Source organism: Corella eumyota, chromosome 4, assembly GCF_963082875.1.
Source record: "Corella eumyota chromosome 4, kaCorEumy4.1, whole genome shotgun sequence".
Taxonomy (NCBI): Eukaryota; Metazoa; Chordata; class Ascidiacea; order Phlebobranchia; family Corellidae; genus Corella; species Corella eumyota.
This window is the reverse complement of record NC_137493.1, coordinates 7083238-7095094: the sequence shown is the minus strand read 5'-3', so window position 1 is coordinate 7095094 and position 11857 is coordinate 7083238. Positions and strand designations below refer to the sequence as shown.

The window sequence follows — 11857 nt, the reverse complement described above, 5'->3', positions numbered from 1 at the left end:
TATTTCGTCTTAAAAATTGTCAAGGTTTTTTAAATTTCGCCAGTTATCGGGCGATTGCAGCTAGCCCAGCGTTAAGTTATTTGCGTACATTACAGTAGGTTTAAAAAAATTGACATTAATTTATGCTTATATAATTTTATGTTTGACTTACAGGTTGTTAAATATTTAGTGTGTTGGGAAACTTTTAATAATTGTGCACTTTTATGCTTTTGGTGAGAAATGTTTATTAAACTGATTTACGTTTTAGATAAAAGCCTTTTTAATAAACTGAATATGTAATTCCAATAAAATAAGATTGACTATGTCTTCAATAACACCACGCACTCCTGTGTTTGCTTACACTAAAATTAGTGCCAACCCTCCAATAACATCAGTTATGGAACAATGTTACTGGTATTTTTTTTTGATTTTATTTAATATTTTTTTTATATTAAGGTACTGATATATCAATACGATTTGGCCTAAAAAATCCAAAATTAAGTTGTTTAGCAGTTTTTTTGTAATTAATCAAGTATATAATTTTTAAACTGTTATATGTTTTCAAACTTATTATATATGTTGCGTGTTTTTAAACAATATTTGTATAAAAGTTGCGATTTTTTTATATAAAAGTTGCGATTTGATATTAACTTTTTGTTATTTAATTACATTTTAAATATTTTAAAATATGAATTATTCTGGATTAAATTCATTGGTATTTTGACATGAACAATAGTTAAACATTTTTGTTTATATAAAAATCATGTCATGTTTTGTAATAATCTCTATTCTTTAAAATTTTTTTATGTAATGTAAAAGCACAACATTTTTGTCAAGCCATTGTTGTGATAATATCAAACACAATACACTGTAAAAACAATGTTTATTATTAAATTCAATGTTAGATTTGTCAGTTATTTTATTGTATTGTATTGTTTATTTTAATAGCATTTTCTATGAAGTGTATGGTTTGGCGGTATATTTTATTGGATAAGGATAATGGAACACAGCTTATATTAATAAACAGTTAAAAGCTTTATATTTTTAAATATAAGTCATATATATATATATATGGGTTAAAGAAAAAATTAAAATGTTTTTTTTTTTTAAATTATAAAACATTTTTGTTATAATTTTTGTGAAACTACAGATTTTACTTTTTATTTATTTTTGATTGGGTTTTATTGGAACATTTTCGTTGGTAAATATTTGTAATATATATATAGAATAATAAAAACTGTCTATTTAAATATATACAAAACAAATAGTTTAAGGTAAAAAATGTAACATTTTTTATAGTAAAATATCAACATATTTTTTTTTAAGGGCCACCCCAACAGATCGACATTACTCAAATGGATTCGGAAAAAGTATAAGTTTTCAAAAAAAATTTCAGCGACCGAAAACATGCCTACCTTTAGGTAATAAATTATTACTGTAGTTAAACCAGAACTTTCATAACATAAAATAATTGATACTAGGTAAAGCAGATAATAATTTGATAATCTTTTTTTTAAATTCTATTGATTTTCTATTTTAAGGTAAGGTGGAGCGGAGATCAGACCATTTGAGAGGAAGACCCAAATCCTCCATCGCAAGTACTCCTTCTCTAACAAATATGAAAGGTTTGCTTTTAAAAAAGAACAACAGAAAATTTTTGTGTTTGTTTTTTCTCTGCATTTAAATTTTATTAGTTAATATTTTCTTTTAAGTTGCTGGCGAAAAATGCACCCAAATAAAACAATATTCAATTTCAAATACAAATGAGAATACAACAGAACAAAACAGGTAATTCACAAACATGTATTAAATGATATATAAAAGCTTTGTATCTTTAAACCCTATTGTAATCACTTTATTATGTATAGCCTAAGTCAAAGTGGTCGCTCTAGTAAGTGTCATATTATACCTTATACTAGAATAGCAATTGAAACAATATTTAATAATGACGTATATTAAGCTATTGTGCAGAATCTTTTAATTGTTGTAGATAATTTTTAAAATTGTTTGATTACCCTGGTCTGTTGGTTTGAATTGATCTGTGAAATTGTATATATATTTGGGTTTCGAATGATTTGTTATAAAGATATCTCCAGTGTAATGTTACTGTTATGACGATGCCACTTTGTTTAAGGCATACTCGAAATCCTTGGAGTGGCTAATTTTACAATTGTCTGGACCTTTGATTGACATTCTAGCCTGCTTTTTGTTTAAATGTGTTATAAATGTTATCTGGTGTGTCTACATTTAATATCAAAAAAGGCCTTTGGATTTTTCACTTAACTGTTTCAATAATACACACTTGTCTTTTGTCAACAACAATCAAAATGCTCACTTAAGCTTGATATAACTTCAAGTTCTTTATGCTAAGCCTTTTACAAACCTAATGTTAAGTAACATCAAGGACATATAAAGTTTTAATTATTGATAATGTATTAATCCTTTTTGTAATGTTTTATTATTACTTTGATTGTGATAAAAAAATGTTATTTTAATTATACTTTGGCAATAGTTTTTTAATTAAATTTGCTTTTGTGATGATAATGAAATAAATATTTAATTTTTTCACAAAAATTGGATTTGAAATACTTTAAAATTTTGCTTTATTATGGGATTTGTTTTATGAAGGACTGTATCTATTGTTCTTTTATTTTTGTTACTTTTATTTTGAACACATTCGCTTTTCAAGGGTTCTCACAAAACTTAATTGTAAATCAAACAAAAAATCGACTTTACCTAACAATGGCCTTAGAAAAGAGGATGAGTAAACGAAATCAATAAAGTTTTTTGTTTTATTAGTGGTGGCGTTTAAAAAAAGGTTAATTAAATTTCTAAACCTAATCCTTTGTCCACTTTCCACTTAGTTGTTTTAACTTAAAAATTTTTGTTTGTTCTTATTTCTATAACTTACATTTTTTGTTTTTTAAGATGTACTACACCAGACTATATGGATGAAGTTTATAATGAATATGCAACTGATCTAAATAATGTAAAAACTTATAATTATTATAAAAATTATTTTTAGTACTTTACCAAATATTTTAAAGAACCTTTTGTGTAACTATTTTACATGTTCTAGTAGCATATTACATTATTCTTTTTATTTTTAAAGTGTTTACTCTTACGACGCCCCGTCTCTGAAATGACATCACGAGATTATGAACAACATCAGAAAAATATTCTATCAAGTCGATCTCAATTTAATCCAAACGACGATATACGTCAATTTGCTGTTCGATCCATTCTCAAGCACATGGTCAAAACACCATCCAAACAATTAGAACCAGAAATGGTTAAATATATACCAGACGAATTGGTTAAACTGCCTGAAATATATAAAGAAGAACTGTGCACTACACAAATTACTGAACCACCTAAGCCAAAAGTGACCATTGATATTGCTTTATGTGATGGCACTGGTTTATTGATGAGTGGTATAACGGAGCAAGAAAATGATTTAGATGAATTTGATTTCAACATTTCAGACATTTTGGAATCTTGTCCAAAAAATAGTTCAGAGATTGTTGATGAGCAAAACAATAAGTAGGTTGTTTAAAAAATAACAAAACACTTCTATATTTGTTAATGAAAAATAGCTTTGTAATTGTTAATTATATTTTTTTACATTACCTTAATAATTTCTTTAAATTATATTTTGCATATTTATTATTAGAGTTAAACTACAATTGCCGAAAGCAAAAAAGAAACAAGCTCGAAATTTTAAGAAAAAAAATAATACAAAACGAAAATTAACGAGTCCATTTGTGCCTAAATTAGCATTAGAAAATCTAAACAGCGAAGATTATGATAAAAAAGCTGATGAACAAATAAAAACAAATGGTAATATTCTTTAAAATAAAAATTTACAACAAAAAGAACAAGTAAAGATTATATTATAATTATAAGTATTTTTGTTACAAAAATAAAAAACTTTTAACTTCTTTTAATAGTTATTTTTTATATATTTTTTTGTTTAGAATGGAATAATCCAGAAGACAAAATCGTGACACAAATGTCTGCACTTGGATTGGCTAAGCCTTTGAATGATGGGGATTTATGTGGGATTAGAAATACTACTTCAACCCAGTAAACTTATTGATATTGTGGATAAATAGTATATTTACATGATAAAAAATAAAATCATTTTTTGTTTACACAGGAGTTATAGAAAAAAGCAACAGCTTAAAGAACAAAGCATAAATATTGGCGAAATTTTTCAAAAACACAATCTAAAGGTTTGTCAGTTTATTGAAAATTTTATTGATATATAAAGGGCTTTATATCCCTCCTATGAACATTTACTGTAAAAAGTTATTTATATTTTACCCTTATAGCTATGATAAATTTTACTACTTCATTATTGTGCCTTTGCTACAAATCTATATTTATTGTCTAAATCCTGTGCCACCCCATCACATATTACTAAAATACATTTACATTTTAACTTAGCCTGTTAAAGACCGGCGTAGAAAAATCCCCATCCAAGTTATATGCGATCCATTTAAACCTATTGGGATTAAGCCTGGAAATTTTTGTAATGATAAAGAACCTTATAAAAGATGTATGTCTGCCCCAACCCAAAAGATTCCCAGTAGGACCAATAACAATTTAAACAATCATAATTTGCAGGTAACTTTAATTTTTTGTTCCCTTTTAGTTTATATTTTTCACTAGAGAGATATTTTTTAAACCAAATTATTTAACTATTTTAAAATGCTTTCCCTTTTTTAAATATAAGATAAAATAGCATAAATACTGCAGTTTTCACACATTTTTTGTTTTCGGCGCAGGGCAAAAGAAGTCCAAGATTAATTGTATGCAAGAAAACTAATAACTCGTTGAATTTTTCATAATGTTTAGTGTTACTTAATTTTATTATTTAATGGGCTCAAAAATAAACACTTTTTTTTTGCTTTTTAATGTTTTACTTAAATTTTACCTAGTTTTTTTTTATTAAATTTAAAGTGTTGTCGTCTTGTTTTTTATTTGCTGCTACTAGAGGTCTTTAACAAATCGCTAAATTGTCATTATTGTGGGTATTTTTTTGAAATACCGGAAATTTTTGGTAAAATTTTCCCTGTATTGGAAATTCAATTTATTTGTTTTTAAGTCAATATTTTAAGTTAAAATGGCAATATTGCCCCTAATCAATTTCTTGATTTTATATTACTTCCTAGTTGGAAAGTTTGTGTAATGTCGAATGTTTTTTTGCAATGTTTTTTCTGTATATTTTTACCTTGGTTGTTATGTCTTAAGTATTTACCTATTGCCCTTTTAGGCTTGTATTACTGTGAATTGCTATGGTGTTGCACATGTTTGCTAAATTGTATTAAAATATTTTGCATAAGTTTTGAGGCAATTTAAAAATACCTAAAACCAAAGTTGTTTTATGGTTCTTTTAAAATTGCTGACTGACCTACTTTGTGTTTAATTGTTTTGAATTGGCCAATCCAGAGGGAACAGTCAAAACATCTTACAGTTTTAAAACAACAACTTGAAAGAAATTAAACTCTTAAGTAGCCTGCAAAGACTATTTTGTAGAGAAATCAAAGAATTAGTTTACCTAGTCTTTACTTAACCTATTCAGATGTGCATGGATCATAGCACATTAAGTGGCACAAATAATCATAAGAATTATAAGAAGTCATTAAATGAAAACCGCTGTGCGAAAAATTGCTTAGTTGCAAATATAATTGATCAACGGTTAAGGTCTAGTGAAAGGAAAAAGGCCAGCTTTGTATAAATATAGGTTTTTTTAAGATGATAAGTGTTTAATAAAAGCTGAAGTTTTTAAAAGATTATAAAATTTGTTTTTTTCGTTTTAGGCTTCATTTTTTATCGACTTCAAATTTACGAAGTCAACTGTTAACTAAAATGATGCTTTGTTTTTTTGTCCTTTTAAGCTTTCTTTTTGTCAATGTTCAAGGTAAGGGGACGTGGCATCACTATTAGTTTACATTTGATAAAGGTGTGTTATTAATCAAAAATAAATATGTCGTCGTTTTTTAGGAATGACAGAAACGTGTACTGCACGCGGGGTTTACTACCGAGGGGGATACCATTTTCGCAGTGTTAAAGCTGATGGCTCGATCTACGACTGCAATTGCGTTGGTCGTGGCTGCGCACAAATTACGTGCACAAAAGAGGGTATCAGTTTCTCAACTTCCGGCGGACAGCAAACACCGGGTGGGTCAGTTGAAGACGACGATGATGAAATTATTGGCGGCGAGGTCGGAACAACAAATGTGACCGAACCGGGCGAACCTGTTATTCCAGGTCGGTGGTATTGTTCGTAAAATGTTTTCAACTTAAATTCAATTTTTTTTTTAACTTGAATTCAAAAGGATTTCAATGTTTTAATCAAACAATCGATGCAACAATTTTAGTAAGTCCAGAGAAATGTTACGACAAACGTCGGAACATCATGGTTGATAAAGGAGCCAAGTTTTTGCGACTTACCCCTGAAGCCCACGGACAAATGAAAAGGGAAAACTGTCAGTGCGAAATGAGCTCTGGGGTACTTGCTATAGTATGTAGGCCAGCGGGTTGTACAACACCACCAGCACCTGATATAAACTGGGAGAAGGCACGTCAATACCCAACCGGTAAAGCTTGTTTCTGATTTTATTAATGCTAATGTGTTTTCGCTTAGAGTTTGTATTTTGTCGTGAAAGAACAACAAAAAATCTTAAAATGTGTTAAAATAATTAATTTAATGTTGAGATTTTTTAAATGATTATATCTTTTATTAATTAAATAATGTTTTAGGTTGTTACGATTCTTGGAATGACGAGGCATATAAGAATGGAGCTCATTACACCCGCAGAAAATTTATGAATGAGGATAGAACGATTGAAGGATCGTACAACTGTTCTTGTGAATATGGGGTCATGCGGTGCTCAGGTATCAGATTTTAAAATCACAAAATGTGTTATTTTTCTTCAAAAATTACAATCGTAAAATATACAAAAGGATTTTTGTTAATTTATGAATATTTTAATGTTATATAGATTAAAATTAACTTCAAAATTTAAATCTCTTTTATAAGCAACTGACATACCTTGCTGCGATCAATCCACGGGACAATTTGTTGGCATGAATGAGCAATTTACGGTAGACAGTCGGCACTTCGGTGAGAAAATGCGATGTACCTGCCTGATGGGACGAGGGCGATTTGATTATTGTTCCCCAATTGGACCAACAAGTGGTAGGAAACCTATGAAATTAAATACTATTTATCAACATTTTTCTATTAGTTATTGGCGATTTTTTTTAGATAAAAAAAAGATTTTGTAAAAATTCAATTTGTGCTTCACCCCTATGTATTTTTTTGAAATAGGGGGAACTCGATACCCAAGCTACAGGCCGTATAGACCTACGAGGCCGTATAGGCCTTACAGACCATCAAGACCATCAAGACCAACAAGGCCCATTTACCGACCAAGGCCTAACAGACTTCCCACATATAGACCTAATTATTATTATCCCAATCAACACAGGGTCAGAGGAGAAAGGAAATAATAAGTTTGTTTAACTTGCTGTAAGTTGGGCAAATTAACGTTTTGTTAACTTCTAATACTTTGTTATCTGATTTCTTTCTTATCTTGTAGATAGTCAAATGAGAAATGTATTTTTTTGCAGAAATGCTTTCCAGCAGCGAAAATACGACCCTGATATTTCTTTTCTGCAGATTCAGCTAAAAATGATATAATTAAGTGTTGTTTTTTGGCAAATAAAATGCTTGTATATCATAACCGCCTTTTTTTGCTTAGCAAATAAATCGTTGCTCAAGCCATTTAACAAAAATTAATATAAAAATAACATAATCCAGCTGCTACATTTTGGTTTAGTAATACAAGTTGGTTTAGTAATTATAAAATTTAGCATAAAAGTAAAACCGGCCTTTCCGGGTTGAGGATAAGTTAAGATGAAACACAGCTGTTTTTTTTTTTTTTGAGGTGACGTCATAACGACAAGAGTCTAAAGTCCAGCGCATGACTGTTAGTCACGTAGAATATTACACAATCAATAATAATTCAAGCAGTTGTAAGATCGAAATTGCACAAGCGCAAACATATTTCGAAGTACAAAGTTCAGTGTAGTTAACGTCTAAAAGTGTCGTTAGTCTCATGATATTTTTAATATTGATTAAAAACCAGTATCTGCGGCAGTTTTAACTGTTTAAAATAAAAAATGCATATTTTTATAAATAACTTTTTATATTACTGTTTTTAGTTTTTCGAAAATTTTGTTTTAAACTTTAGTTTTGTTATAAGAGGTTTACGTGAAATATATCATGTCCGAGGTTTCAACGATGGGTTACAAAATGTCTGAGGAAAATATTTGTGGGTTTGAAAATCACTGTGACGAGGTAAGTTATAGATAATTAAACCATTAATCACCATAATTTTGCTTGGTTACTTACATGCTGCTTAACATTCAGACATTAAAATTTTAAACCCCCTAGCACAATGATCTTACAAATAGTATTTTATACCAGCATATTTTATTCCGACAGCTTAGTGTAGTGGTAGGAACACTCGCTACACCAACATGAGGTCGTGGGTTCAATCCCACTGCTCTTATTCTGTAGCGCCCTACTGGGCAATTATAATCTATATAATAACCCAAACTGCTAAAGGCAACTCGAGACTGGGTCGGAGTTACTCATGTTACTCTATGTTTAGGTCATTCGGCCTTTCCACATCGAGGATAAAGATAAAGATATATATACAAATATATGTTTATTGGGGGTCTTAAATTTATTTGATTAACTTAGGCTTGAAATATATATATATATATACAAAATATTAAAACTACTGTTTTACATTTTTATGATTAATTCACAGAATGGTAATGCTTTGCAACGAGTTGCCAACATTCCTGTTGTATTGTCTACTTGGAACACAATGCAATCTTACTACTCAAGTGCCAAGAAGACTTATCCAACACTTACTCCATATCTGGAGGTCTGTAGCTTAAGTTAAATTTAAACCTTGTTGTAAATGTTTATATTGTTGTAAAACATTAAAATGATCTTTATTATTAATGTATTGAACATACTAAATTTAGTTTAACTATAAACTTAAAAAAGGAAACCTACTATCCTCAATTTATTTCCTTAAAGTATGTGCCCCTAAAAAAATTGTGTTTAAATTTAAAGTAAAAAGTAAATTTGCAGGCTGCTGAAACTTTAACAACAACAGCAGCAAACATTGCCTTGGTGACATCTAAACCAGTGGTTGACCGATTTGGAAGTACTGTTAACAGTTACGCCAACAAAGGCCTTGATAAGCTGGAAGATAAGGTGCCATTGATCAAGAAAGATCCAGTCGAGGTATTTGTGTAGAACAAGTGTTTTTATACTGATTATGGTAGAATATATGTTTGATTCACAATTCAATATACTACTTTCGATTTTAAAGTCTATAAATATTTTTATATATATGCTTATTTTTAACATATTTTTTAGATTTATGAGCGAACTCGACAAAGTGCAACCAGTTTGTTGAATGAAAAGATGGAAAATGCTTTGTGTGCAACCGAAAACTATGTCGATTACTATTTTCCAAAGGATGATAATGTGTTTGATGATGATGAGGACTTCTCCTCCAGCGACGAAGAGGAGGAAAATGATTTTTCAAGTAAAATATTTTTTACTTTTCAAAACTATAAAAAAGAAATTTTTGGTTCTAATTCCAGTTAAACTTGAACTTTTTAATTTTAGGAAGCAGTTCTCCTAAACAACCAACTGAAAGACTAAGGGAAATCTCCAACAAGGTATAAGTTTCTATTTTATTGTGCCATAATATTAAAAATAATGTAATTTTTTATTAAAATAGATAAAGAGGTTTATTGCTGCATTGGTAAATTTTATTAAAATGTCAACTAAATTCATAAAAATATTATATATAAATGAGTTATTTAAAAGTGTGCTACTAAAGTGTCTCATTAAACTTTTCTTATTTTTAATTATAAGGTTCGACAAAGGTCTTACAGAAAAGCAATGCAACATTGGTCTGGAGTTAGTGCTAGAAGCAAAGAAGCCATAAGCAAACTGACACACACAGTTGATTTGGTAAGTTAATATTATTAAATAGGCCTTCTTGAAAAAACAAAAATTTGTGCTTGAAAAAATTGTTCAATAAACACATTTTTTAATTTTATTTGAGGCATTGATTATTAAAAATTAAAGTTCAAAAATTAAACCATGTACTGCATTCATTAATACAGATTAAGTATGCTCAAAATGAAAAATCCACTGGAATTATGACTGCAGCTAACGAGAAATTTAGGGGAGGAGTTGGATTGGCTATGAGCAATCTTCATTCAGCATCGGAAACAGTCAATAAAGTAAATTTTTTTTTTAAATTTTTGTTTGACAAAAAAATTAATTTTAAAATTTTAAAATGTTTTTTATATGTTGGTATACTTTTTTCCTTTACATTAAACTTTTTTTTTTGATTTTAGCAACTTGAGGAAAAAGTTTTGGTGCATGCATTAAATCTGACTAAGCAGTTGAACAACTCCTGTGTTAACTTGGTTGGTTACATTAGCAACCATGCTCATTTGGAATCTCTGTTAGAAAAGGTAAAACACTTACTTTTTGATATTCAAACAAAATATATAGGTGTTAACTAAATTAAAAATTACCGTTTTAAGTCTAATTAGTTTTACCCTAAACTTGTGTGACTCAATTTTTTTTATTTTTTATCAAGGCAAGAAAAGCTAAACAAACAACCGAGGAATTGTACCAAACTTTTGCGAACAAAAAATCCCTTGCTCAACTTTCTGCTACTGTTATGGAGACTCTACAACCCAAACTGAAATTCATCGAAGAAAATTTGCTTAGCATTTTGGACAAGATGGCCGACAAGCCTCCTTTGAACTGGGTTGTAAGTATGAATTGAATAAACAAGTTGCATGGCTTTTTGCTTTAAAGTGAATTAACACACTCTGATTTATCAATTTGGTGCATGAACAATATATTAAGACGGTGAAGTAGTTTTTAGACATAGGACTAAGAAGTTATTTTTAACTTTTTAAGTTGTTTTGGCACTATGGTGTTAACAGAGAATAACTTTTTCACTTTGTAACAAGTCAGGGTTGTATACTTGACCTAATGATTTTAAATTTCCGCTCTGCAACATAATTTTGTGCCTGATTTTGTGATTTTTTTCACACTAACCCATGCATCAATGGTTTAGGCACCAACCATGGATATTGATCCACTGGGTGGGGTTTTAATGGAGGAAATTGAAGCCCAGTTGTACGAGCGTGCTCGAAATGATGATGGTGTGTAGTGCATAATTAACTTGTAGTGGTGCTTTGCAGTTAATTAAACACTTGTGCATTTTTTCACAATTTAATTAGTGCTTATAAAAAGTGTATTTTTAGTAAAAACATTTGGCATTTTTAGATTACTCAGACAAAGTTGATAATTCCACAACAGATTAATTGTAATTTCCCTATTTGAAGCGAGGCGCATGTGTTAAATAGCTTTTTTTGCTGTTTCAATTTTAAATGTTAATTTTTAGTAAATGACCCTTTGCAAAACAGATGTAACTCGAAATTGGTTAAAATTGTTGTATTTTTAGATATTGAAAACAGGCCTCCGGTCGTACACCATCTCAAACAAGGATGAATAAAATTGATTGTAAAATATTAATATTGTGTATTTTGTTGTAATGCTAAATTTTTAAACAAGTAAAATTTTTCTTTTTATTTAAAATGGTGGACTAAATAACAATTTATTCAATGATGGTAACTAAACGTTTTCAACTAAATCCTTTTTTGATATTTGTAAAATGCTTCACTTGTATATGTGTTCAATAAAATACTTTTGCTAAACTGTAAATAAAATAAAGATATTTGAGAT

General features: G+C 29.1%; 3 protein-coding genes across 3 annotated transcripts; all 3 read left to right on the top strand.

Moving 5' to 3' along the window:
* Nucleotides 1-251: 251 nt before the first annotated feature.
* Nucleotides 252-5413, top strand: LOC145750567 (uncharacterized). The gene is made up of 11 exons (XM_082566634.1): nucleotides 252-393; nucleotides 1306-1400; nucleotides 1521-1604; nucleotides 1692-1767; nucleotides 2908-2968; nucleotides 3092-3522; nucleotides 3653-3819; nucleotides 3957-4065; nucleotides 4139-4214; nucleotides 4429-4608; nucleotides 4770-5413. The coding sequence occupies exons 1-11, from the start codon at nucleotides 302-304 to the stop codon at nucleotides 4830-4832; spliced, it is 1434 nt and encodes a 477-aa protein (XP_082422760.1). The 5' UTR covers nucleotides 252-301; the 3' UTR covers nucleotides 4833-5413.
* Nucleotides 5414-5765: 352 nt separating this feature from the next.
* LOC145750569 (uncharacterized) lies at nucleotides 5766-7781 on the top strand. Its single transcript, XM_082566635.1, has 7 exons — nucleotides 5766-5905; nucleotides 5989-6255; nucleotides 6366-6584; nucleotides 6748-6882; nucleotides 7028-7186; nucleotides 7319-7519; nucleotides 7621-7781. The coding sequence occupies exons 1-6, from the start codon at nucleotides 5854-5856 to the stop codon at nucleotides 7498-7500; spliced, it is 1014 nt and encodes a 337-aa protein (XP_082422761.1). The 5' UTR covers nucleotides 5766-5853; the 3' UTR covers nucleotides 7501-7519; nucleotides 7621-7781.
* A 408-nt stretch (nucleotides 7782-8189) lies between these two features.
* On the top strand, nucleotides 8190-11857 carry LOC145749421 (perilipin-2-like). Its single transcript, XM_082565183.1, has 11 exons — nucleotides 8190-8350; nucleotides 8829-8948; nucleotides 9161-9316; nucleotides 9452-9623; nucleotides 9707-9759; nucleotides 9959-10057; nucleotides 10213-10332; nucleotides 10450-10569; nucleotides 10698-10874; nucleotides 11187-11274; nucleotides 11577-11857. The coding sequence occupies exons 1-11, from the start codon at nucleotides 8276-8278 to the stop codon at nucleotides 11621-11623; spliced, it is 1227 nt and encodes a 408-aa protein (XP_082421309.1). The 5' UTR covers nucleotides 8190-8275; the 3' UTR covers nucleotides 11624-11857.